At 34.7% G+C, this 27,597-nt stretch overlaps 1 protein-coding gene across 3 annotated transcripts in view; it reads right to left on the bottom strand.

Annotated features, from left to right (window-relative positions):
- Window positions 1-27,597, bottom strand: part of TBC1D22A (TBC1 domain family member 22A) — a 186,632-nt gene that overhangs the window by 16,286 nt on the left and 142,749 nt on the right. For 2 of the 3 annotated variants that reach the window (XM_064445556.1, XM_064445550.1), the window contains exon 12: window positions 20,653-20,748. The exons of the other annotated variant lie outside the window; for it this stretch is intronic. In XM_064445556.1, coding sequence (XP_064301626.1) covers window positions 20,653-20,748 — 96 coding nt within the window. The remainder of the gene's footprint in view (window positions 1-20,652; window positions 20,749-27,597) is intronic. 3 annotated transcript variants of the gene reach the window in all.

Here is a 27,597-nt window from a genome sequence, read left to right as displayed (position 1 = left end):
ATTTATCAAGTTTTGTCAAAAAATATATACTGCTCTTTACCTCCTAATATTTTATGTAGAAGGTATTTCACTTTATCTAATGGCTTATAAATCAAAGTGGAATAATTTATATCCTTTTGATCTTTCACCAAAATTACATTATGACTTACCCATTTACGTAGTGATCCAAATGCATTCCTGAAGAGAATCATACTCCCTCTCAAGCTTTTTTTGCAAGGTTAAATAAGCCACATTCTTTTAATAGTCTCTGTTAGGGCAAGTTCTTAATTTCTCAGTGTACCTTTGCTGCTGTTATACATAATTCTGAACAAATTACATAAAACCAAACACGTAATTCTCATGTAAATCAGAGAGATATGCAATTTTTTCAAAAGCATACAGACAAAGAATTTATTACTGGATCATGGAAAAATACTAATTCTAAATGGAGTATATTAAAGCCCTAAGGTACCTACAAACATCCTAAGGCCCTAGGATTCTAATACAATTAAAATACTAATAAATTTTATTTATACACTATTTACATGCCTTTCTTACATATCACTACAATCATAAAAAATAGAAATCTACAACTTTGGCTTTGGCCAACCATAATTTGAGATCAAATTTCTATACAAGATGATAAATGCCTCAACATTCATGGAAAATATGGGTTTGCAAATCAACAGCTGAATGCAGGACTCATTCTGTGCTTATCTACAAAGGAACAGCCTCCAGATACAGACATGAGAAGAACTGAATGTCTTCCCAGTAAAGCAGGTGATGATGGGCTAGGTTAATATTTTCTGACTGAAAGATGAGCTGATTTTTAAGATTTCCAAGATTAAAGTTCTAAAAGTGCTTAGGCCATGAGTACCTCTCCTTGGTAATTCTAGTCCATTCATGTAAGGAAATAATCAAGTTTACACTCTAAAACTTCCCAAAAACCTGCACACTGAAAGCAGAGCCCCCCATCACAGTATCAATACCCAGAAGAGTGGTTTGGCAGTGGAGCAATCTGGCAATTGCGAAGCAGCTCCAGACCAATCATCAAAGACCAAGCAAGTCAAAAGCCTTCATTTTCCATTACGTAACAACAAATCTTAGTAAAATCATGGAAAATCAATATGGACATGTGACAGATATTACAGATATTACATAAACTAAATATTAATAATAGTTTGCAGTATTTCTCCCAGGTGTAGGGTTCTCACGTCCATGTGGTTTTGTAAAATTCAAATTACATTAAGAAAAAGTTTGTGGCCTTCACAGATTCAGCAAAAAGCCTTGAAAAATCTGCCTGGAATTATTATCTAAAGACTCAAAACCAAATAAACCAAATAAACCAAATAGGTTTTAAAGAAAACATAATACCCAAATTGATTTTCTTTAGAGAACTGGGCTTTTGACAAAACTATTTCCTTTATAAAACCGTACCTTGTGAATAAAATGCCATTTTGTTTAAATAAATGAACGTGACCAAAAGGTGCTTAAGGGTTTGGCCAAAACTGTAATAACATTTCTAATGGAAAAATACTTCAGTGGTGCATAATGCAGTATAATACAAGTGTCTGATGGGCTGGTTTGCCCACAGTGACTACATCTCTCGTCTGTTCCTTAGCAGGCAGATGAGGAGGAATTCCTGAATTTATCACAATAACCTCCAAGAGAGGAAACTATAGCACAGCTTGGATGATGTGGCCTTTTCTCACAGAAGAGAATAAAGACACCAGCTACGTGAAATATAACTTTCAGAGGTGTATTACTAGTGGCAATTTTGGTTCGCTTTAATAGGCTTGCCCGTGAGCTGGCAATTCAAAGGCAGCTCTGTGCTATGCTCTGTCGTCTTTTCTCAGGGGTGGTAATCTTTAAGAAAGGACATGGTAGAGAATAACAGCTATTAAGAATTTCAGGTGTCCCTGTTTAACCTGTTGACCTATGTAGATCAGCACCTGAAACTAAGCACACATGTAAGAACTGTGATGAAAAAAAGTAAGCCAAAGTTTGGTGAATCAGTTCCTGAGGACAGGATGCAGCCATTGCTATTCACTCAGCTAACAGCAAGCAAACGCTACCATGCAGAAAACAAATTAGGATGGGATAAATGGGAGCTCTTACTATATTTGCAACGGGATGTCTAATGCAAAGAACACTATAGAGAGCAAATGAGTTGTCATGTGTAAAGATCTCGCTCTTTATGGCAGCTGAAAGAGCTAACTAGGAGGCTAGGATGGCAATGTAAATCTGCTATAATGGCATTTCTGGAAGAATTTTAAATCCAATTGGTTTACAAGTAGACGACAAAACAACGGGCATTTTAATTCTTGTTATTTTTACTGTCTTGTAGTTGCAATGAGACAATTTTGTTGTAAGAGAGCAAAATCTACATGCAACAGCATTTAGGAAACCATAGGAGAGAACAGAAGATTGAAAGGAAGAAAATTAATCCTACTCCATCTGCTTGTCTCAAAGAAAGGCATATGTCACTTCATCCTATTATTCAGCTCATACTCCAAAAGCTTTTAGTTTCTCTTTGTTCTCTTATCAGTAGTTTTGATTGAGTTTGGTAGTCAAGTGTACAGGCTCCTGTGATTTTAGTCTTCTCCAGGGTTACACACTGATAAGGCCAATAATTGACATTGTTATGCAGCCGTTTCTGCTGAAGAAATAAACATGGAAAGAAAACAGTTTTCTTTGTAGAGAGATGTCTCCAGTGACAGCTGTGAATTACTAACTAAATGGAAGCCCTGCCAGTGCATTTAGTTTAGCAGGTCACTTAAATTGCTCAGGAAGAACAAGAGTTTTTTCTTTGTTCAAGAAAAACCTTTTTATATTGAAATGGAGAAAACACAGAAATCCCTTTGTGGTATTTACTGAAAATAAATACAAACATTGCTGATGAGAGAAAAATACCTTATAGTAATCAGAAAGTGTTTTTTTCTGGAAACTTACAGGACAATAAAATCAGATTTTCATTGTGTGGAAGATTTGATTTAAAACTTGGATAGCAACAGCATCTCTGTAAAATATAAGTGATAAAGCAAGGCTTACAGGAAATCTCTCCAGATTATACCCACCCTACCCTTCCTTTAGCAAGAGTCAGAACTGAATGGAACTCTTGACAACATGTACAGATGAGAGGGGACCCAGATTTTGCAAGGTGTTCTGCCCAGCCTGCAAAATGCATTGCTGGACCTGTATGGAGTTTGGTCTCAGCATCCTTACAACTGTAAGGCTCTGAACAGAAAAAATACATATATTTCTTGTTATTTCATATAGGCTTCCAAGATAAGGAAGGACACAACTTACTGGCAGAACAAAATGAACTTGTGTCTGGAGGTCAGTTATGTTATTGGACATGATGACAAAAATTAAAAAGTAATTATAAAAAAAGAAGTGATTACTCAACAACTACTAAAGCCTTTTTAAATGAAATAGTGCTTTTTCTCAACTACAGAGATCCACTATTTTAGACATATTTTACAACGGCAGTGTGGTTCTACCACTGTGGGCTTCTTAGTAAGGATAACTAAAAATTACTAGATATCACAATGTTTAAGAGTTAATTGAGTGAGGGCAAAAATGTTATACATGTTTAAGAAATGACAACTGCCATTTCAAAGTTGTACTCTAAGGCCAATTCATTGTCTAATTGTTTCAAGAACTGTGAGAACTTCAGATATTTTCTGTATCTACACATGAGAGCAACTATATATGTCAGTGAGAGTATTATTTGTCAGATACACAACAGAAACTTTGGGCTGATTCCCAGAGTTGTAGATGTTAAAGCCAGGAAACATCATTACTTATCTTGGTCTGACCTCTTGTGTAGATAATAGGAACTAAACCTAAACTTTTTTTTTCTTTCAGGAGAAACATCAATTTGAAAACTTTAAGAGCTACAGAAATTAATTACTCGTTTTATTAGTGTCTTAGGATTTTTCTCCTATCAAATTTCTCCTATATTAATCAATTCATCTATTGGTTTTCTTTTTGACAAATTAAATATGTTGAGTACTTCAGTCATCCACTCTGAGCCCTGTCTGTCTGACTTCAGACATCAGAACTGGGTGCAATATTACCCCCAAAAGCCCACCGAAATGCAAAACAAGCTCTTATGTTCATTAATTTAAGGATCCAATTATTCCCACGGGCCACAGCATTATTCTGGGAGCTCATATTGAGATAGCTGTCAGCAAGATCCCCTAAGATCTGTTCAGAAGCCACACATCCCCAGATACAGTCTCTCACTCCAGAGGCATGACCTATTCTACACATCCTATATTTGCAAAAATTTTTCATTTTACTATATCAAAATACAGCTTGCCTAAAGAGGTCAACTGAACAAGTGATTCAAGATTGGTTTATGTAACTGCTCTGTTCTCTCCACTTTGTCAGAATGGTAAACCTGTGCCATGCACAGATTTTTATTATCTGCTATTTTATTAGTGGAAATGCTGAATAGCATCAAGTCAATCACTGACTCCCACAGAAGCTCACTAGAAAAACCTCCTCTTGAACACAATTAACTAAAAAAATATTTTTTTAGTCCTCCTGGTAGGATGCCATATTATGTTTTTGTTGATACTGTTAAATGTATTTACAAGTAAAAAAAATTTAAAAACAAAAAAAACCAAAACCCAAACCACCACAGTATGAAACCACTATCTTGCACATTTATGTCTATTAACCAAATACAGGATATCACCAAAGGATAAAATCCAGTTTCACAGTCTTGTCTGTTATCTAATGTAGATTCACTTTCAGGAATAAAGATAGAAATGAAGCTGTTAGGAATGACACTGGGGAAAAGATAAGTTTCATATGTTCTTAACTGATCGTAAGAAAATTGGATATGTAACTAGATAAATAATAATTATTAGAAAAGTATTGGCTAAGTAAAGCTGATAAAAATATTTAATACTTTAATTAAAACTATATCTTTATTATCTTCATGAACATAATATCATTTTCTTCACAGAGAGTCTCCTGAGATAGATAGATAAAAAATGTCACAGAGACAGGAAGAATTTTCATGTTACAAGCTTTCCACTAAAATCTACAAAGGGAAATAAAGACAAAGCTCTTGTAGCAGACAATATTAATACCTCTTATTATTATTGTTAGCTGGACACGCTGCGGTCACTAAAAAACTGCAGTCTCTACAGTATTATCCTCTGGCAACTTGGATCTTCCCTACTTACAGTCTTCCTGAAAATTAGGAAAAGCCTTTGGATAGCACTCTCAAGTGTACAATGATGCCTACCCATGAAGAGAACAAACCCATCACTAAGAAGAGTTCTGATAAGCTGAAAGTGGTAGAAACATTAACAAAAAGTAACTGAGGATTAAAAAACTTCATGGAAGCAGAAATAAATATCAAAGACTATCCAAATAGCTAAAAACATAAAAAAAATTTTAACTGGAGTGGATTTCTTCCTGAAAAGTAAAGAAGACATAAATAAAGGTAATAAAATGTCAAATTCTTTCATTACAGTTTCACATTCATGACCTACACTATATCATTTATTGGTAAGTGATCATGGTGCCACAAGGGAAATGATAACATGCTCAGCAAGACTGAAATAGGATGAGACAGCATCCTTGCAGCCCCAGCGAAGCATGAAGTCAGTCTACTCACAATGACTGGAACCACTCCAACCCTAATGCTACCTCATTTACTTTCTAACGTTCTGTTGAGATAGCAAAGTTGCAGTACAGATTTGGAAAGCCACAACGGTCCACTGCTGATTCATGCTGTTAAATCATGCTGTTATTACATTATATTTATGCTGCTATCCCACTACTTTATGATGGGAGACTTCATTATGGTCAGAGCAAGAGCAGATGATGAACTACATGTCAAGAACGAACAACGCTTGTTTGCCTGCATTAAAATATATAAAGTCTATACATCAGGTGAAATTAACTGTAGTGATAAAGAAGCGTTACAAGTTTCAGATACAGTCTCATAGAACTCTATTTCAATGCTTATATAAACATACAGGCATGTTTTGCCAAATGAAGGATTTAGCTGTTAATCACATGAGGAAAGCAGTTAAGCTGAGACTATAACAGAGTTCTTATTTTTCTTTGATCCAAAAAGTCTAACTTTGGCTGTGTTCTTTATATCTTCAGAACTCTGTGGTTTGGGTTTTTCTTGTTCTTCTTATGGTGCATCTTCAGCAACTCGATTTAGCAACTATAATCAAAGGATTTGAAAAAGATTGCTAGGAGCCTGAGCAGCAGGAAAAGATAATTAATCGTTTCCTTCTATAATTTCAGCCTCTGGACTACCAACAAGATTTTACATGTACTTTAGATTTCACAGATACAAGCTAATTAGGAGATGGAAGACACATGTGTTCAGTGTACAGTCCTACTATCATCTTTGGAATCCCTTATCCTCTTTAGTAGGTTTTTAATGGAGTAAGTGATGTCAGTAATGAGAAAGCACAGAATTCAACTGAGTTCCTAGATACCGTGAGTTGGAGATGAACTTTTTATTTTCTTCCATGAAAACAGTGATTTACTGTAAACAATCATCTGAATAAAAAGGTGTCTAATATGTGGTCACCTCTCAAAAGAGAACTAACACTTAGAGGTTTGCACACAAAAGTACCACGAATTAGAGTAAGAAATAAGAATGCAGATCACACTTTCCAGTTTTTCCTTTTCTAACCAATAAACAATACTGTGCATTGATCCCCTTAAGAAATCTCCTATCAAAAGCTTTGTATTTGAATTTCTAATTTTGATTATATTTTCAAATAAATTCAGCTAGTTATTTCAATAGAGAGTATAATTTTTGGCTACTGATTTTTTTTTTTGCTGAATAGCTAGACTTTAGTTGCTGTGCAATAAACTGGGATATTTCCCAGTCTGTTTAAATTTGTGATATCCATTAAATTAGTTAACATATTTTTTAGATCATGTAATTTTTCCTTCAGTTACATCTATATTTATTCTGTGTCTAATTCTCTCCCCATTAAGTCTGTAGAAATGGGCATTTCAAATAAATGTTAAAACACCTTCCAATGTCATATTTCCAGCATTAGTAATTTTCTCTTTGTCAACTTTCTCAATCCCATTGGTATTCATCACAACACTATTCGCTGAATTAGTTTCAGTATAATTTGTTGACACACTGATAGTCTGGCATTGCTTTTCTACAGTAGCTGTCCTCTATTATGTAGATATTTTTATCCTAAGGCTCAAATTGTTAACTTTACTGAAGACAAAATATGATAATTCTGCAATTAAGACAAACTCAATGTTTACTCTGAGAAAAGAAATAATTTGATGAAATCATTCATGATACAGCATGATTGTAATGCAGCAAAAATGAAATCTGGACTGATAAGAACATCCAATGGTATTTGCAAGAATCAAAAATCCCCTCCAGTTCCAAGAAATGTACTGTTCTGTTAAAAGGTGATAATTCGAACATCATGGAAAGTTACACATTACTTGCTGTTTCAATGCACAAATCATAGTTGCAAGCTATATAGATGAATGCATTAAAAAGCACAGGGTTTTTTTTGTTTTTTTGTTTGTTTGTTTTTTTTTTTTACCAAACGGATAGCATAGGCAGCTTTTTCTGCTTTGGATGTTTTTGGCTGGTTTTTGGGTTTGGTGGTGGTTGGTTTTGTTTGTTCGTTCCCCCCCCCCCCATTGTTTTGAACATGAAGGAAAAATTTCAAGTTTTACCAGTCCTATAATTTCTGGTTGTAATTTCATTTTCTGTTCCTAGAAAGTCTTACCTGGTTTTGATACCCACTTAAGATCAGCTAACAGCAGCACATCCAGAATGACACAACACTTTTTTAAAACAGGGATGATACCAGAATATGGATGTAAAAACCTCAGCTCAGCTTTTTCATCTCATTTTCTGCCACAATCTTATTATGCAGTATTAACAGTGATATGTGTTAGCCTCAACTACAAAACTGAAAGAATAAAACCTTTGCATCCTGGTAAAATGCTCTGCAAATTATACTTGAATTGCTCTGCATGTTCAAAAACATTTCTGGTTTTGAAGCCTATTTATTGAACTTATATTTTATTGATTCTTAAGGTGCCCAAGTGAATTTGCCTTCAAAAACAAAAAAGCATGATTGTATTTATGCAACAGCAGCACACCTCCAGATCCCTGAGGTCCTACTCAAAATACTCAAAAGACTATACATTTTTCTCTCCATGTACAATTTAACTCTTCGACAATAGCATTTGCTAGAAATGGTGAGTTGAATTTGTCAAATAACTCAACAGAAGTCAAAACTGAATTATTATTCTGGTTCACTTAAAGTCATCCAAAGACCCAGAGGATTATCAAGGAAATACTTTATGGATAATTGAACAAAAACCAGTCCTGATCCTTGCATCTTTCCCAAAGGCTTATTAGACAAATTATATTCTTCATACTCATTGTATTTTATATATACACATCTCATTCTTTTTTATACAGTAAGTGAAATACAATCCTACTTCAATTAGGACATACAATATGATTTTTCAATGCAGTGGGAACTACTTAACCATTCCAGCTTCTCACTTAAAAGTGATTACAAAATTGTGCCAAAACCATAATTTTAAAAGTTTAGCAAGAGTTGTTTAAATAAATTTATTGACACAATGACTAGATTTGTCAGAGACTTTGAAGAGTCCTCTGTCCCTAAACAGCTTTCCCCCAACCCACTTCATGTGTGATTATCTCTTAAAAGTTGGGGGGTAGTTTATTTCCAACTTGATTTTGATCAAGCTAGTGATTTATAAAATACATATGGGTATCACCAGCTGTAACAATACTTCTACAGTTCTGGTTTTTTTTTTTTAAAAGAAAAGCAATAACACATGTAACTCATATTAGAAACAGCACTGTAAAATTATTTTCTGATCTCAGTTAGTTGGATGACAATAAATTACTTGCAATGTCTATTACACCGTTCTAAATTAACTATTACAGAATTTCATCTCACTTTTTGTAATCAATTCTTTTATTGAGAAGCATTAATTCAGCATAGATTAAAATTAGATATAGTGACCAAGTCAGAAACTTCTAGAACTTCTCAATATCAAATATTGATAAAGTAACTGGAGAAATCACTTTATTTGATTGCCACTTGCATAATTTCTGCCTTGTTGTTTACTCCAATGATAGCACAATATGCCACAAAATCCAGCATCAGTTAAACACTGCAACTCTGACCTTTCTAGATTTTCAGAATACACAGACTTGGGGAAAAAAAAAAGTCCAAGTACTGCTCTTTACTTCAGGAAAATGTTGTTATCCATCATTAAGTATCTTATGTGTGAACACTTTAGGAACTCATCAGAATATATGGACCTGAAAACTAGTTTCTATAACACTGTTCATAAAGAAACCTCGTTTAAAACAACAATGATTACACTACATTCAGTCCAGGTCAGTCTCATTCACACCAGAAGTTGCATTTGCTATTCATTTTTGTTGCTACATCTGGTCCCATTTATTGGGTGTCAGTTCATTCTGCAAGGACAATCTTCAACAAAAACAATCAAGTAAGGGACATAAAGCCATATTAAACATTTTCCTGCAATTAAAACAACAACATTAATGAAAACAATAGAGAAAAAAAGCACTTCATCTAGCACAAATTTCACTAAGCAATTTCCATTAAAAATTTGAGAATTAATTCCTGGGGCAAATAGGAAAAGCTGACCAATGGCACTGTAAGGTTAATGGGATCAATCTAATCACATCCAAAATATGCAATTTGCAGGGAGTATAATGAAATAAAGATTTTGGTAAACTGCGGAACTTTGCAAATATGTAACATGAGCTAGTCAGCTTGTCAGGACTGAAGTGTTAGGATCCTACAGCTTTTACAGAACACGGTTTGAGAAAGTACTTATTACTATGCCATTGCTACTGGAATGATCTATAAAGTTTTACGTTCAAGTAACTCTCCATGTCCTCTGGTTTTTGTAATCCTTTATATTTCCTTCTTCAAGAATCTCTGGCCCTTAACAGACTATTACAGTAGGTAGTTAGAGACCAAGTGACGTGTTGGTAATATTCTTGTTTAGGTTGGTCTGCTAATTAGTCACTACACAAAAAGGGTAGTAATGGAAAGGTTTAAAACAAATCAATAAAATACATTAAATCAATTATTGGCAAGAGTATGTAGAATGTGTAGTATGATGTTATGCAATAACTATAAGTAAAGTAAAAATGCACTCTAGGGTTCACTCAGTTACAGTAAACGGATAAAATTCTTTACTAAACAAGAGTTAACGTTAACACGTTCAGAGTAGAAACTAGGCATCTTATGGTTTGTACATTTGAAAATCATCTTCCTTTTACTACCGCATAGATGTGTTTTCCACCAAAACCATATTTCATTCAAGGCTATAATACTAAATTCCTTGAAGTCAAATAATAATAATCATAGAAAATAGAGCTGCACACAAAGGGGGAGGGCTCAGGACTCTCTCATAGTCAGTAACTCTGCCCCAAAGAATGAATGCATACTAAAGAAACACACACCTTTTCTTGCCAATGAAAACATTCCAAATTTAAAGGTATCTTTCAAGCAGTACAAACTGTATAAGCACTGTGCTCTACAGTTTTTCTCTACACAGCAGCAAGTTTTACAAGTGGAATTATGTTCAATATCTCCTTCCCTCTATTCAGTCGTCTCCACTGGATTTGCTCCTCGATGCTTAAGAGCTTCCCTCCCTCCTCCTGACTGACACCGTCTCTGGTAACAGGCAGTAGAAGAAATGGTATTTGGGCTTACAAAGAGACATTCAAATCTTCAAGGAGGTCTTCAAGGAATCTTCAATATTCAGACCACTTAATGTAGGCATTTAACAGATTAATTCTATTTTCTGCCAATGCCATGATCCCTTGTAATTAATAGAGTGAAATAAGTACTTGCAGAGGGTAGGATGAGATCAGAAGTGACTGATTCACACTCAGGTCTTTCCACTGACTACAAACGTAATTTAAAATTACTTTATTTCTAATTTAGACCTGGCTTACAGGATTTGCTTTATTTCATTAAACCTTAAGCCTGACTACATAACGTAACCCATTTTCAATCTAACTGGTCTCCATAACGTGAATCATATCTACATATAGTATTTGTACTGAACTATGGATCTGGTTAACATCCTTCTTTTGTTACTTAAAAGATTAATATTTGAAAAATAAGGAGGACAAATATTAGCTAATGTCACATATAACTGATTTAGCAAATACAAATGACTGCTAATTTTGTCATATAGTTGCTTTGTTCTTTCTGAAGAACACAGAAAACCATCAGAGTTACAACTCAGTCCTACTAATATATGGTATTACAACATCAGCTTTCATTTACACAAAATCTGTTGTCAAAGAGTTTGTTCTGCATTAAAGAAGGGGTAGAAGTTAATGAATTGCTGTATATTGCACATGAAATCCAAGCACAAAACTGCACATTCAGTGCTCATATTCAAACCTTTTAATTTGGTGCATCTACAGTTGCAACATGTTCCCTGACAATCACAAAAGCAACCCATTCCAAAAGTAACTCAATTTGGAACTCACTGAAGAAAAACACTGTCTAAATGCAATTTTTCAAATGGCATGAACATTTACATGGAGGCAAAAACCTGAGTATTCAGGATTATAAATGGCTATATCCCTTCTTATGATTTTTTTTAACTGTAAACAAACGTAGAAGTGTTATGCACATACTTTTGTACAAATTATTTACTTTCCTGTATTTTCAGTATAACTAATATATAAATTTTTAAAAAATTATCGTATTCAATGTTAATCATTCTGGGAAAGCTGTTCTTTCTGCATCATTTCAGAGAGGTATTAGCATATTACATGGAGTTTTAAACTTACCTACTAGTAATAAAAAAGTAACGGTCTAATAGAGCAAATTAAGAAAAACAGTGGAGGCAAAATATGTCTCTAACTTGCTCCGATGAGTGATGTAAGATTTCTTAAGACCCTTGCTCTTCAAGCATACTCCTCACCTACTTGCAAGAAAAGGTTGCTGGTAATCACTGAAAAACAATCCTCTGTATCCTCTTACCTCTTACACATTTCCTCTAGAAACAGCCGCTACAGCTTTTACAGTGATGTACCTTGTTCCCTTTTAGATGTTCTCAGCTAATGTGCTGGGGAATGCAGCACCTACTTCTATGTCCCAGTACCTTGATTTTCAGATTTGCCAAAATGCCGAGTAATAAATGACTTGGTGACAGTCATATGACTTGAAATTATATTTAAAACAGGTTAGGGTAAAAATGAAAAGAACGTTTCTAAATTGCTACACTTGTAGTAAAGACTACAGATAAAAACAATCATAAAAGATGAAAATAATTAAGAAAATATATTTATTTTACTTATATCAATATCAAAACCTGAAGACCCTTGTCCTGTTTCTTATCATCAAGGTTTCACCTTTCTATTTTTCATGCTGTATTCCCAAGAACAGAAGTCCTACTGATACAGTATGATGCTGGCCGTGTCGAGCTAGTCTCCCTCAGCAGGGATTTGGAAAATTTATTCCTGTGTTGGCAGTCCTATTTAAATATAAATATTTTTTTAAAAACAATATTCTCTAGAGTAGAAGATGGGTGTGTTAAAAACTAGACAGATCTCCTGAGGTAAGTCATGGCTGCAGTAATTAGGTATTTACCTCTTTCCATAAGTAGCTAAATCTACCACTCAAGGACTGCTTCTAGTTTTGCTAAATTGCTTTGGAGTGAGAAAAGCTTAGTTTTCACTGACTCCCGTGATTTTTCTGATAATATTAGACTAGTTCACAGCTCAGAGTAACTTCTGAGTTTCAGCAGCAAATATATATATTCAAGCTACTTGCAATTCAATATAATTGCACTATATCTTGCAATTTTACCAAGTACAACTGTTCCAAATATTTTGGGGAGTAACTATGACTTCTGGGAGAGTGAGCTAGATGAAAAGGGGGAAGAGAAACAACTGCGCAGATTTCAAATTCAGATACAGAATCCAGAACTTATCTGTATTACTGGAGGTAAGTTAAATATTATTTTTCAAATGTCAGACATGAGTAATGTATTATTACTATGAAATCTTGGCCTATAAACTCAATCAAAATAAAGAAAAAAGAGGTGAATTTAGGTATAAAAACATGCACATTGCTAGCTGAACAAAATATAAATCAAAAGTGGGTTTGTTTTGTTCTGGGTTTTTAAAAATTATTTCTATTCTCAGCTTTGCATATTTAAATCCAAGCTCCACACTGAAGTTTCAGAGATAAGAAATGGTACTGTTAGGAGTTTTATTTCCTTTTTCATGCTTCTTAAACCACTTTTATTGTACCATTTTTAGTATATAAACTGGTCAAAACCTTCCAGTAACTGTCTACACAGAGGGCAAATCCTCTGCCTGGCACAAGGCAAGCACCCCTAGTTTCTTGAAGTTAGAAGGATGATGTACAGTCCAGCTGTTATATTTTTAGTTTAATATTAAAAATTTGCACTAAATTTCTGTGGGACAAAACTGCTGTTTTCAAGACTGTATGATAAAATGTGTCTGCATTTAATTTACAATACACTCATATGTAGAGATCAAGTAAAGAAATTAATGATAGTCAGAAGATGCAGTAGCTTTTGACTAAGTTGGTTAGCCTTGTTAACAGAGCAGTTAAATTGAGACTGTAATAGCTGGAGTCAGGACCAATGGACACAAAGTTTTTCCCCTACAAAGCTGTGTTTAGATACAGCTTTTACCAGTCACCTCATTCTTTGCTGACTCAGCTCTTTGCATGCAAAAATAATGCAGTAATTTTATTATTGTAAGTTGGCTCTTCTGAATATAAATGATTTAACAGTGCTAACTCCCAGTTGTCTACTACCAGTACTCGGAGATTAAGGAGCAACCTCTTTAGATTGCAAACTACGATGTTTGAAGTCTAAAACAGCAGAGTTTCCAGTTGCTTGCAACACACAACAATATATTGAATGTCTTCCAAACATACTCACAGCAGGGAATAAAATGACAACAATGTTAGCGGTCATTAACTCTTGACAGGTTTTGGTACCTTCACATAAAAAGACCCTGTTAGTTTGCATACATGAAAGAGTGAGGGCACAGGAACCAGCACCACAAAACCATCTAATCATAAAGCTTACAGAGAAGAGAGGTACACACTCCTCTGTTCAGAAAACTAAACTGTTCAGAAACATTACTTGTTTTGGATTTTTTTAAACTCAGAAACACTTATTTTTACTGCAGTAGCAATGGAAACTAAATTTCTAGCACAGTACACACCAAGAAGCTAAATTAAAAATATATTAGTTATGCCTCATATATGAAGTGAGAAGTCCTGTACTGTAATGTAGAAGAAACCATTTAAAAACTCACATCATAAACTAGGAACAAGATCACAAAAGATTAAGGAAACTTGTATTACTGTAGTTGAGCATTAATAGGTAGTAAAAATCATGTTTTTGATATATGACATTTCTATAGTAGATAATCACTAGCAAGATTATTCATATTAAATTTTTTAAGCGAAAGCGTGTTACTCATGCAGACAGCACTATGAATTGAATTTATCTTCCAAGCATCTTGTAATTCAGTTATTCTCTAACCATCTACTAATTCCATTTTTAGGGTGCAAAGTTACATTATTTAACTTGTACAGCTGTAGCAAATACACACTCTGGAAGGTGTATGGAATCAGATTTGTCTTTCTTTAAAACCTTTTTCAAGTGATTTTAGTTCACATACAGGAACCTACTTTAATAGAAATGTTAGTTCATGTGAAAAGTGAAATAAAAAATATACCCATAATAAATTTAACAGTCCAAATACTAATAAATGCAATCTATGGACTCCTTTGTGATTGCATACAAAGGCTGTAATACTGTAATGGAGAAAAATGGCAGACAAGTCCAAGAATGAAGTAAGGAGACAATATGCTCATCACCTGTATGTTCCTAGAAAACATTTCCAGGGAAGAAAACCAAGCATTTTTCAATAGCTCTGTTTTTAAACGGTTCTGATTATTCCAGACTTTCATGCTGAAACTGAATATCATTTAATATAGGTGTGAAATCCTCTGCAAGAAAGATAAACTGCTGCCTCTTTTTTTTTTTTTAAATTTGACATTAGGCCAGAAGTAACACAAGCCAGTAACCTTCAGATACCAAGGGTTCACTCATAAAAATAGAGTATTATTCTTCTATTTCAGGGAATGACATAAAGGTTCAGGAAGTTTGGGATCTAATAGGCAGAAAAGAGATCACAGGTATAAATAATTTCCTTCTCACCCCAAAAATGCAGACAAATGTGAGAAAAAAGACTAAAGGGGCAAGCTCATGTGCTAAATGAGATTTGAAATATCAGTAGTGTATTCTTACCATAAATCAGATTATATCAATCTGGGTCTTCTCTACACTTACGTGAAATAAGGGGAAATTGAAGTGAGCTGACATTTAGGAAGAGTGGTAGGTATAGTGAACCTTCTAACCCTGCACTGATTGGAATTAAGTGATTATTAAAGAGGGAAAGAAAGGCAAAACAAAGTAAAGGTGTTGACAGTGCTCACTCCATCACTAAGCTGAAGATGTACTTCAAAGTCACCCTGCATCTGACTTTCATTCAAACACAGGCACTGTGAAATGTTTCACCATCCTCTGAAACAGGCATCCATCTTGAAACTAACATATACAAAACCTAAAATTTAATCTAAGAATAAGCCTGACAACAACTTCATAAGGCATAAACATTTACATGTGTAATATATAATTTCCTGAAAATTTTATTGATCATATGATGTAGGAAGATGGTGGTTGGCATCAACATTTGAACAACCATTAGCTTCTAATACTTTCCCATAATTAAACCCCTGAAAAAATTCAAGAGCATTTATCTACATTTTAATAGGACAGACAATTGTGCACACATTTATTTTGGCCATGAGGTCAATAAGATTTACTCCCTAGGAGTTCTATAACATAATGATTAAAGAATCATTATTTTAAAGATTATATAAATAAGAATAAAGGACAGTCACTACCCCGAAGATTTTATGGCTGAAGTATAAAACAAGAGACAATAAATTCACAGAAAAGTAAAAAGAAGCAACACAAAACTAGTCAATGTGACTGTAAGTGCTACTAACAGACTCAAACCTACCTGTCAAATCTATTCTGGGTATTGCAGAAAAACAGAACTTAGATAAGGATTTAGAGGAAAGTAATTGAGTATCTGCATCAGGTGCTCCATTTAAGTAGGATGGTCAACCTGGGAGACAGTACAGATACTTTCTTGCAAGCTCAAGTGTGTGATGAGTCTGTCATCACTGCCTGATAAACTGGCAGTCAGCATCTCAGTACTGAATAGGAGATGACATGTAAGGTGTCGGTATTAAAGGTCCATTAAAGGTCTTGAAAGAGAACGATTCTAAGTTTTTCCTTGGTGCTATAAAGGAAAGGGAGCTGAAGGAGATGCAAAGCAAGAAAAAAATGATGGACTGAAAAATGATCTTTACACCTTCTTTGCAGACTGGGTGAATATAAATGAAGCAAAAATGCGTTTGTCAAAGCCAAAGAAAAGGACACTGCAGTAATAAAGATGGGGGTTGATGACAGCATGGGTGAAAATGTCTGTCAGACAGACAGAAAAGCCTGTATCTTAGAATCATGAAGAAAAAAATCTGCACGACAGATTCCTTACCACAACATATTGAATATATTTTTAAGGCTCAGCTATGTCAACAAAATTGTAACTTAGTTCAACTGAAAATTTGGACTAAATCTCAAATATCTAACAGTTAAACTGGTATCAGTCCAACATTACTATTAGCTTATATCCAGTTTGACAGCTGAATCTAGCCCCTAAAGTCCTTACAGATCTTTCAGATGTCCTGAACACGACACCATTAAACTCAACAGACATGTTTTCTGTTAATATTTTAATTCTAAATATGCTCAAAATCACGCTTCACTACGTTATTACTTAGCAGTGTCAACCATTGACATCTCTCAAGAATTCAGGAGAATTTTGGAATTCTGGCTGTAGTTAGGAAAATGAATCAACAGTAAGTCAAAGCCTAAGACATGCTGATGAAGAGAAAGGTCTTAACTACATCCACCTTTAATTACTTAAGCTTAGATAGCAGATATTAAATTAATTTCATATTTTGTATCCAGATCGTAAGTCATAGTTTATCACATAAAAAATGTATTTTTATCTATATTAAACTTACTACATTTTTTTCTTTTTTTAATCTGACACTGGTATGGAACTGGTGAATTAACACAGAACATCTATACCACCAACAGAAACATCACGACCCAAGAATGACCCATTCGATCCTATAAAACATCATGTCAGTTACAAAGGGAAAATCTGAGCCAGGATTAAAACGTCTTCCAGGTACTGTCTGCTCATTGCATTCTCCATTCCCCCACACGTGAAGTAAAAACTGCTAATCTGAAGTATGAATAGAGCTACAGAGCTACCCAAACTAGCTTTCTGTACCTGGGTCTGTGGAGCATCCTATGTAGGTAAAGCAGACTCTCTCTAGAAGTGAGTACCATGACAGAATAACAAGCTCTAACTATAACTAAAGCAGTATTATTCTTTTCAGCAATATTAACGTTTGTATTATACATGGACATGAAATATTTAAAATGTCTACCTGAAAACATACCACTATAGTTTCATTGTTACCAAAAAGTGACCCTGGCAAATTTCAAAATTGCATGTAATAGTTTTTGCCCTCATTACATAGCATTGCATAGCTCATTGCATTACACAGCAAATTTCAAAATGGGATCAAAGCTTACTAGAAAGGTTACCACTAACTTTACTGAACAGGACAAACTGTTAGCAACTATAAACTCCTAGCAAAACAAAAATTTTTGTTGACATTTTCCCCATCCCCAGCTTCCTAAAATCAAATATTTTCTCTTGAGACACTGCAATTTGAAATAGTTGTCTTTTGTTCGCCATTGTACTGAATTTTACATTAGTCAGACAGGAACAATTTATAAGGACATTGACAAGTGGCATGGAATAATCTGTGGAAAGTCAAGAGGTGCCAGTTTTCATAAAGCAGAGACATGGGACAAATTCTACAAATTATGTTGTAAATTGCTCTATATTTACATATAAAGCCTCACCTTTCTCCTCATTTGTCTATTGCTAAAACGTATGGAACCTGCAAATCTCATATTTCAGAGGTCTACACTGACATCTTATCAAATAGACGGCAGTCAGAAAATAACTTGTTCACACAGATTAAAACGAATGCAACTTCTATCATTACTTGATTATCATCTTACAGTGAGAAAATTACTCTTGTTAAATTCTTTCAAACATGAAAAATAGGGGACTGGCATGAACACAGTTCTATCGCTTCTGTTACAAGTTTACATTTAGTATATAAGTCTATTAATTAATCTACTCAAATGGGGAAGGGTAAACAACACACTTTTACTCATTGCTTCGGTTGCAAAAAGACATACTTAAGAGAATGGAAATAAATACCTTAAGCGCAAAGATGACTTCCTATCCTCACCCAGTCTGTACTGATAATATACTTGCTCAAATAATAAGAAAAAAGTATTGCAAACCCAGGTTCTTTAAAACTGGCCTTTCAAAACCTGCTCAGTGCCTCATCTGGTATGTCACCACATCTGATGTGGTGAAATTATTCTGCTTTAAAAGTCCTGTGACATTTTTAATTCTACTGAAAGAGGTCAAGCAGATACGTAAAAGAAAAGTGTGATCCTTCACAGCTAGTACTAAAGAACCAGGCCCTCCAACTGACAATTAGGAGAGACTTCCTTATCTATGACTCTATATGCAGAAAAACAAATACAATTTGTGTTATGTGCAAGAAAAATGACTGGATGCATATTTTGATGACTCTTGACGTAGTCTATAGAACATAAAATTTCAGTACAAAATGTACTATCACTATGACTTCTCAATAATGTGAATTCAATGCAAACCGAGAACTCCAACAGCATGCACTGAACTTGCCAATTTTCCAATGAAGTTTAAATGCCTGTTACTTGACCTACTACTTTGAAGACTAGGCAATGGTCTACAGCTATTATTAACAAAGCAGAAGAATAATGGTTTTTATTCTTGCCTGTGTGAGAGAAGTATAATTTGGAGAGCTGATAACACTTTAGTTTAGAGATTTTAAAAGGTCATATTATACAATAAAGAAGGCCAGGCTTTTTAGTGATAACATATGATAATGATGAAGCTAGCACTAGTCTACATATCCTCAAAATTACTAATTGCATTTCTGTGTTGTAAGCAAGCTAAAGTAGTCTGATGAATGTGTTCCAGTGTGTTCCTGATTTATGTACTTTATAGTCTAGTTTACATAGTCTATAAAGAAATTAACCACAAAGAAATACCTTAATTATTAAATAAGTAAACAAATCAGAACATATGTAAGGAGAACAAAACAAATCTTCAGAGTACTATACCTTGGGATTATTATTTACTTTAAACATAGTTTTAATAAATTCAGTAGAGAGGGGAAAATTATGAACTTTGGTACAGAAAATCATCAGGAAAAATTTAATAGGAATGATTAACAGTGAAAAATTGTAGTTGAGAGACATGGCTGCCAAAGTTAAAGTTGTTTTTGACAGAGTACCACAAATTGAGAAAATCTGACAGTGTTAGCAGGTAGTATAAATTAAAGTTGTTATGTTGTGCCCTTAGGCATTTATTTATTGTGAAGATAGGCAATGACAGTTAAAGTGCTCTGAATAAATAGTTTTATAAAGAAAGACTGAAGTGATACACAAATTTACACAATGGTTCATTTGTACAGGGCAACAGAACTCCGTCAGCTGCAGAGAAAATAAGCTGGTAACGGGCCATTTCCCTGGGGCAGGCAGTGGTGTGGGCTCTGCAGCATGATTTGTTTACAGTCAGCCTGTAAACAGAACTTTAACACCTTTCAGGCACTGTGTGTGTATCACAGGGTAAAACTCAATATAAAATATTCCTATGAAAGTGAACTGTTACCAGTTCAAACACATAACTGAACTTCCACAGGTGTATGAAAATTATTCTCCTATTTACCATATTTAATTCCCATTCCAAAGAATTCCCTGATGTGCTCTTTGCTGGAAAAGCATAAGGCTTTGAAATATACAGACCTGAAGTAAATACCCTTACAGTCCTTTTATTTCCCACTGAAAAGCAGGCTCCTTATTTTAAAAGACTTCCTGCCTAGCTTTTTTTTAAAGAATGAACATCACCTTGTTAGAGTGTGTTGTTACATTATACAGGTAAGAAATTATAAATAAATAACTTCAGTGATGCATTTAAGAGGAAAAAAAATCCAGTTACCTCTTCAGAAAATCTCTTTGTGAAATACCAAGGCTTTACTTGTAACAGCATCTCCAGAAATCATCTTCTCAAAGTCTGTCTCAGTTAAAACAGCATTTCTTTTCCAGAGTGGACAAATAAAACACATCTCCTACTGCTTATACTCCATCACTTCGGGTCTAACAGTTTTGGAGCAACTCTAACAGTCAGTCAGACACTGTCAGTCCTGCTGCAACTGCTATTATTTCATCATAAATTCATCCCCAAGTAATGCTAGGAAGCTAAATTTAATAAATAGCACCCTATGCTTGAAAAATATCCCCTTTACTTACTTGAAAATCCTTCTCTTCCAGGATCTCTTTCCTCCACCTGACAAGGAAGGCAGCACAGACGTACAAGTGGAAGTGAGAAAACCCCTCTGGTTCAGACTAGAAAAAATATAAATAAATCATCACTTCAATACACAAATAATAAGAATTAATAATTCAAATGTGAATTGGGGATCACCAATACCCCAGGTATATTTTTGTGGCATTCATTGCTAACTACAAATTTCAGCTCCATCTCTCTCTCTCTTCGTATCACAAACATGTATACATTTCATCTATGCCAAATGTATTCATACCTATTCTCTGTAACAGGAATTAAGGTGAGGTATGCAGTTCTCATATTTAATTCATTCTTTACAGACATACATCATCCATTTCTGATGCTATCCATTAGCTTACATCTGGCATGAAATACTGTACTGTCCAGCTCAATATTGTGGCATTAATGTATGCTTCATAGTTTCATTTGACACTAGTAGCTTTTTTATTATAAATTCTCCTACAGGAAATTATTAAGCATTTAAAAATATATACACCTTGGTCTATATTTGACTGGATTAGAGGATTTTACTAAAGGAAAAAATATCTACTCCTTGTAACACAAAAGAGTTACAGCTCAGATTTGTATTCAGATCTGCTGCTTTCTGTTCTAGTTCAAGTCAGTAGATTCAGTCACTTTATAAAACTATCCCTAGAAATTAAGATTTTTTTAAGAGTTTAGAAAAATTTGTGATCCTACTTTTAAAAGACTCCACTAAGTTTTTTCCTATTACCACTTTAATCTTAGATTTTATTTTCTATACCACTGAGAACTGAAAAAATAATTATATTTAATTATCAGTGTGATGACTGTGAAGTAATGCTACATAAAATCTCATTAAAATAACATTTAAAAATAATAATTATGAAAGTAAGCTACATAATCTGATAAATGTAGGGATACTTAAATGTTGATATCTAAAGAATTTGTAAGATCTAATTGTAGTGCTTTAAAAGTTTAGCAATTTTTTTCATATTGTTTACTGGTCATTTTAAAATTGCTATTTACTCTTTAGAAAAAGAGAGTGTTCTGCTCAAGTAAAAAGAACCAAGGCAACTTCTTATGTAAAAGATAACATGAAAAAATACCTATTTTATTGGTATTTAACCTAGAAGACCACGGTATCTAAAACATTCCACATAACATTCGTAACAGTGCAGTAAAGTAACCTCACTTCTACCACAAGTGGAGAAGGAAGAATATTCTCCTGCTCCTGCTTTTCCTCCTCCTGTGTCCTTGACTGACAGAAGTGCACAGTGTACTACCAGGGCTGGTACAAAGACCACGCTAGCAGCTGCAGAAACTACAGATCATCCTGTCCACCAAGTCAACAAAGGCCAAGAAAAGAGATAATGTCTATTATTTGCAGAGAAGTTTTAAGTTTAAAAGTGTAGTTGGAACTGAAAATAGGAATTAGTTGATTTTGGAACCAGAAAAAGAAGATTCTGATTTTAAGATCCTGTGATATTTTTCCTACTCCAGGAAAACACTGTTCTTGAATAACATGACTTGAATAACATTGTAAAAACCCAGGACAGACAAAGCATATGGTAATTTTAACAAGACTTCTCTCTAGAGTTTGCCTTAATCAGAAAAACCAAAGTAAAGTTCAATTTACAATATTAAAGCTGGAGTTTTACAGAATCATGTACACTCTACCAGCCTCCTGAAAAATCCACGTCTTTTGCTTTAGTGTTGGCATTTCTCTTGGGAAGGAAAGTTAACATATATAAAAGCATAAAATGGTCTCTCAAGAAGACATACTTGTCACTAAAGTGCTGCTACCACTTATCATATCAGATACTGTTGTGGCAATATTTAAATAATCAAACACAACTCTAAAAAATGCTGAAAGTGAATTCTAAGAAAATAATCCTTTTCCTACTTTATTGTGTAAATAAATTTACAGAACACGCAGTATTTTTTTAAATTCAATCTTTGACAATATTTTATAACATTTCATCTCTAAAATGAGAAAAAAATTCAAAAATTTTAGAAACAATAATTAGAAACAGCACTTGTAGTCTATTTTTTTCTCAGCACCGAACTCCAACCAATTTCTCACTTTTAACACAAACTCTAAAAGTATCCTTTCAAGTAGCAGCCTTTAATCATACGTGAAAAGTTTCTATTATTTTGGAATACACAACAAAATCTCATAAAAGTGACAACCTTTCTTCAAATTTGGAAGGCAAATGGTATTGAAGACCAGTGAAAACAGACTTAGACTAAGTCTAAGTCAACAGTCTGTATAAGAAATCACCAACACATTTTCTAGAAGCCCACTCTGAAGCATGCACTGTCACTGGTGAAGACTTTCTGGCATAGTAAGAACCAGCTGAGTTCACCTTTACCTGGTGAACTATGATCTCTGTTTAGATCAGCTTCAAAGAACGTGTAACTGAAGAACATGGCACCAGCCTGGGCATTTGCATTAAAACAGGAAAGCAGGGAAGAAGAAAAAAGATGGTTACTGAATAGAGGCAAATAAAGCTGGATTGAGATTGCTGGAACAGATAAGAAAAGTACAGAAATACTGCTGAGGGTAGATTAAGAAAGAGGAAGACTGGTTTTGCAGATGAAGAAATAGGAAGACTGGATAGTCTGTAGACAGGAAAATGTCATTTAAAATAATAATTATTAATCACAATATTTTCCGTATTAGATTATTTGTTATCCTACCTGAATATAATAAAGGTTTACACTTCTTTAATGACAAGACATGAGCAAGAAAGAGGGAACTGAAAGATACTTGGTTTGGTATTAATATATACTAAACCTCCCTCCTTCTCCTCGCTCCTCCAACATTACATAAGTTCTTGAAAAGCATATGGGAGAAGGTGGCAGGAATAAAGAAATCTGTCTGAAAGCAGCACGTTAACTCACAAAGTCATTTAGCAAGAGCTGTTGGCAAAGTTGTTTATTTTGCTCTCTCTTACATTGACTCATAAACAATATTACATAGGTAGTCAGATCAGCAGAATATTCTTTTTTCCTGATAACCTACGAATCTGATTTTAAGCCCAAGAATTTATTCTATTATCACATAATAAAGAAAATTCTTCCATAGCCAGAAAGTCAAGATAAGTGGCTTAAAAAAATTAAAAGCAAAAACCCCCAGAACTGCAATACTGGAAATTGAAAATGTTTTTGAGGAATTGCAGAAAAAAATACCTGGAAGAATATAAGAACCTGTACTTTTTCTCGAAATTTTTCTGTTCAACCTTTTTTCCCCCCCCCAATACAATTTTCTTCAGCTCTTTTAAATGGAACCAAATAGGTTTAAATATGCAATTCATTAGAGAAAAAATGCATATCCCCCTATAGATTTAAAAATTCATCACGCTTCAGAGATAAGTCTAGGCTACAAAGTATTTTCAATGGATAGTTTTAGACAGTTTTGGAAATTGAGTAAAACAGCTAATGCATAATTGCCTTTTCTAACACCTGCTACCTATTATACTTTTCCATTTGTAGCTTTTGAAGTTACAAACAGTTTGATCTCTAAATATACAGAAATGCAGACTACCAGCTAAAAGCTATTTAAAATCAAATATAAACAACGACCTTGATTTAAATATTTTACCAAAAGATCTCAAGACAGATGTACAACCTTCCAGAAGACTTATTCTGAACAGATTACAGACGACTTGGAGCACATTATCTAAGAACCATCTGTCATTATCAATGAAAATCATTTAGATTGTTAACATCACAAATATCTCATTGCCCTACAAATGCTGGATCTCCTCTGCAGCTGAAATGAAAGGCATTCTTTATACTGCACTCCCCAAACTTCTTGAATTAGACAATCACTGAAAGAATGCAAATTTTGTTGTATGACTAGGCTGATCATTGTCTAGTCAATGATCCATCTAACCGGCCTCCCATACCCTGGATACCTCAGCATTTAGGGAGGATAATATCACCTGGTATTATATTTGTTGATAGAATAAATACAATATGTGAATGTTCTTTAAGTCCTCAGAATGATTAAAGCTATGAAATTGTGATTGTGCCAGGGTTAGGTATTAAACCACCTGCAAGTAATTAATCACATGCAAATAATAGCTCAGACACAAGGACTTCCAAATACTTTATGATTACAGATGAATAAAGCAACTTTAAGCAACTTGGTTTTTACTCTATTACAAAGAGCAGATAGTTTAGCTTTAAAGAGGTTTAAGCAATTTTTCCAAAAATATCCAAGAAATCTATGACAGAAAAAGAGAAAGAAGTCAATGCACGATCGCCATGGAAAGTGGAATATGTTGGCTGCTCCTTCAAGATTTGCCTCTTCCATCAGCCAAGAGCTCCAACTTCCTTGGCACAGACTCAAGCCACTGTCAAAACTGAGACTCAGAGTTCAAGTCTTAGAAGCAACGCAGCATGAGCAAAGCACAGAGAGGTCCATCAGGGTAACTATCCTGCCAGCAGGAATGATCAACGGCAGATGACTAAGAGCGCAAGCATATATCAGTACCTCCCCAGAATACTCTTGAATCTTTCAGTGATTTCGTGCTTAGATATCTCCTTACACAAGCTGTAGAACATGCCCATTTAATAGCTGTTAATGCATTTGTCTTCACTGATCTGCCCAAAGCTTTTTGCAACTCTAAGGTTTTTTTTGTAATCACGATGTCCTGTGACAAAAGAATTCCAAAATGCAAGTTCATGTTATATAGCATGTCTGTTTTAAACCTGACACCTGTTAGCTTTATTCAAAGCTGTTCAGTTACCTCATTGAAATACAGTATGAACAATCATTTCCTATTCACTTTCTTCAGCCCCTTCATCTTTTCTTCTCTTTCGCAGACTAGAAAATTTTGGTCTATTCCAGCTTTCCTCACATACCGGTTCTATCATCTTTGCTCAGCCTTCTTAAGTATACTTTACTGTACTTTTCTGTTTTTGAAACAGGGTCCAAACCATGTACAGCATGTAAGACACTGAGAGAACGTAACTCATACAGCTGCACAATGATGTTTTGTTCTCCTTCCCCAGCAATTCCTAGCCTTTGTTGGTCTTTTCTTTTTTTCTTGACTGTTACTGAGCTGATATTTTCCTCTGGTGCTTGAGTGTAGAAAGCTAACTTGAAGCCCATATTTGTATAGGTAAAGTTAGGATTATCCCAAACACACATGCACAATATCACCTTTTTATTTGTCCATGTGGAATTTCACCTGTTATTTACTCCCTGGCTGTTAACAGCAACGTGAAGTCCTGCAACTCCTTGCTGTCAACCTCTCACCCTCCAGTACTCTGAATAACAGTGCTGACAGCAAACTTGGCTGTCTCACACCTGTATCACTTTTCCAATCCCCTCAGCAGAAACAGCTAAAGCCTCATCGCAAAGAATTACATGTGATCTCCTTTAATTTTGAAACTTGCCTGCTTATATCTACCATCTGTTTTCTGTCTTTCAGAGTTAATATCCATACAAGGGCATTCGCTTTAATTCCACAGCAGTGTTTTTTTCTTTAATAACCTTTAGTGAAGAACCATCTTACCTGTTTATCAGCAATCTCAAGAGGCTACATCAACCTGCTGCATATGTTCCCTGGCTCTTAAAGCTTTGCAAGGTATGATTTCTCACTACAGAAATGACGACAACACTTTCTTAAAATGTCATATTTATTCACTGTGAAAGAATATTATGATTAAGTTTAGAGAACACTGTATTGAAGTCATCTAAATCTTGTCATTCTAAAAGATACTGGAATACTTTGAGGATTGCAAGTATTTTCATTGTACAAAGCAGCCAACCAACTCATGTAGGATCATCACCTTCTCCTGCCTGGCAGTTTTACAGTCAGTTATATAATGAAATTTTAATTATTCTGTGGTGTTAAAAATTTGTATTTTAGTAATCACAGAATGATAGAATGGTAGGGGTTCGAAGGGACCTCTGGAGATCATCTTGTCCAACCCCCCTGCTTGAGCAGGGACACCCAGAGCAGGGGGCACAGGAACGCGTCCAGGCGGGTTTGAATGTCTCCAGGGAAGGGACTCCACAGCCTCCCTGGGCAGCCTGTTCCACTGCTCTGGCACCATCACAGGACAGAAGTTTTTTCTCATATTGAGGTGGAACTTCCTGTGTTCCAGCTTGTGCCCATTGCCCCTTGTCCTGTCATTGGGCACTACTGAAAAGAGTCCAGCCCCACCCTCCTGGCACCCACCCTTTAGATATTTATAGATATTGATGAAATCCCCCCTCAGTCTTCTCTTCTCCAGGCTGAACAAACCCAAGCCTCTCAGCCTTTCCTCATAAGAGAGATGCTCCTGTCCCCTGATTATCTTGGTAGCTCTCCACTGGACTTGCTCATGATACATGTTAAAAGGTATTTTACAGTTATACATAAAAATACATATTAAAAACATTTATTTGCATTGCCTTAGCACATTTTGGGTTGTCTTCTATCATTGTTTTTGTTTCACCGTGACTATTCCCAAAGTGATGATCCTAAAAGCCATTAAGTGACTAACAGCACTTGTCTAAGCTGAATCCAATCTGACAAACACAGCAACAAAGTTGGATCATTTATGCTTAAAAAAACCCCAAAACCACCTTACTTACAGGTAAGGCCTATGAGTAACTATTTCCAATGCAAATATCCATCAATTAATATGAAAATTTATGGGTTGGTTTGATCTCTACATTAAAACCAAATCTGGTCCAAACACATTTCATAGCACCTTAAAATCTGTAATGGAAACTAACAAGTTCAGGTCATAATAGCAAGCTAGGAGCATTTGGCATAGCCAAAACACGATGCAAAAAAAAGAATTAGTGCTCATTGTAAGCTCCTTATAGAAGAGCTATTTAAAAAAAAAAAAAAGACTTTACAAGAACTTTTTTCACATTTCCTATTTCTGCTAGGAACTCTTACAATGTTCTATTAGATTTG

The sequence above is a fragment of the Phalacrocorax carbo genome, chromosome 1 (assembly GCF_963921805.1).
Source record: "Phalacrocorax carbo chromosome 1, bPhaCar2.1, whole genome shotgun sequence".
Lineage (NCBI taxonomy): Eukaryota > Metazoa > Chordata > Aves > Suliformes > Phalacrocoracidae > Phalacrocorax > Phalacrocorax carbo.
Note: the sequence above shows the minus strand (reverse complement) of the source record. Positions and strands in the feature narration are given on the sequence as shown.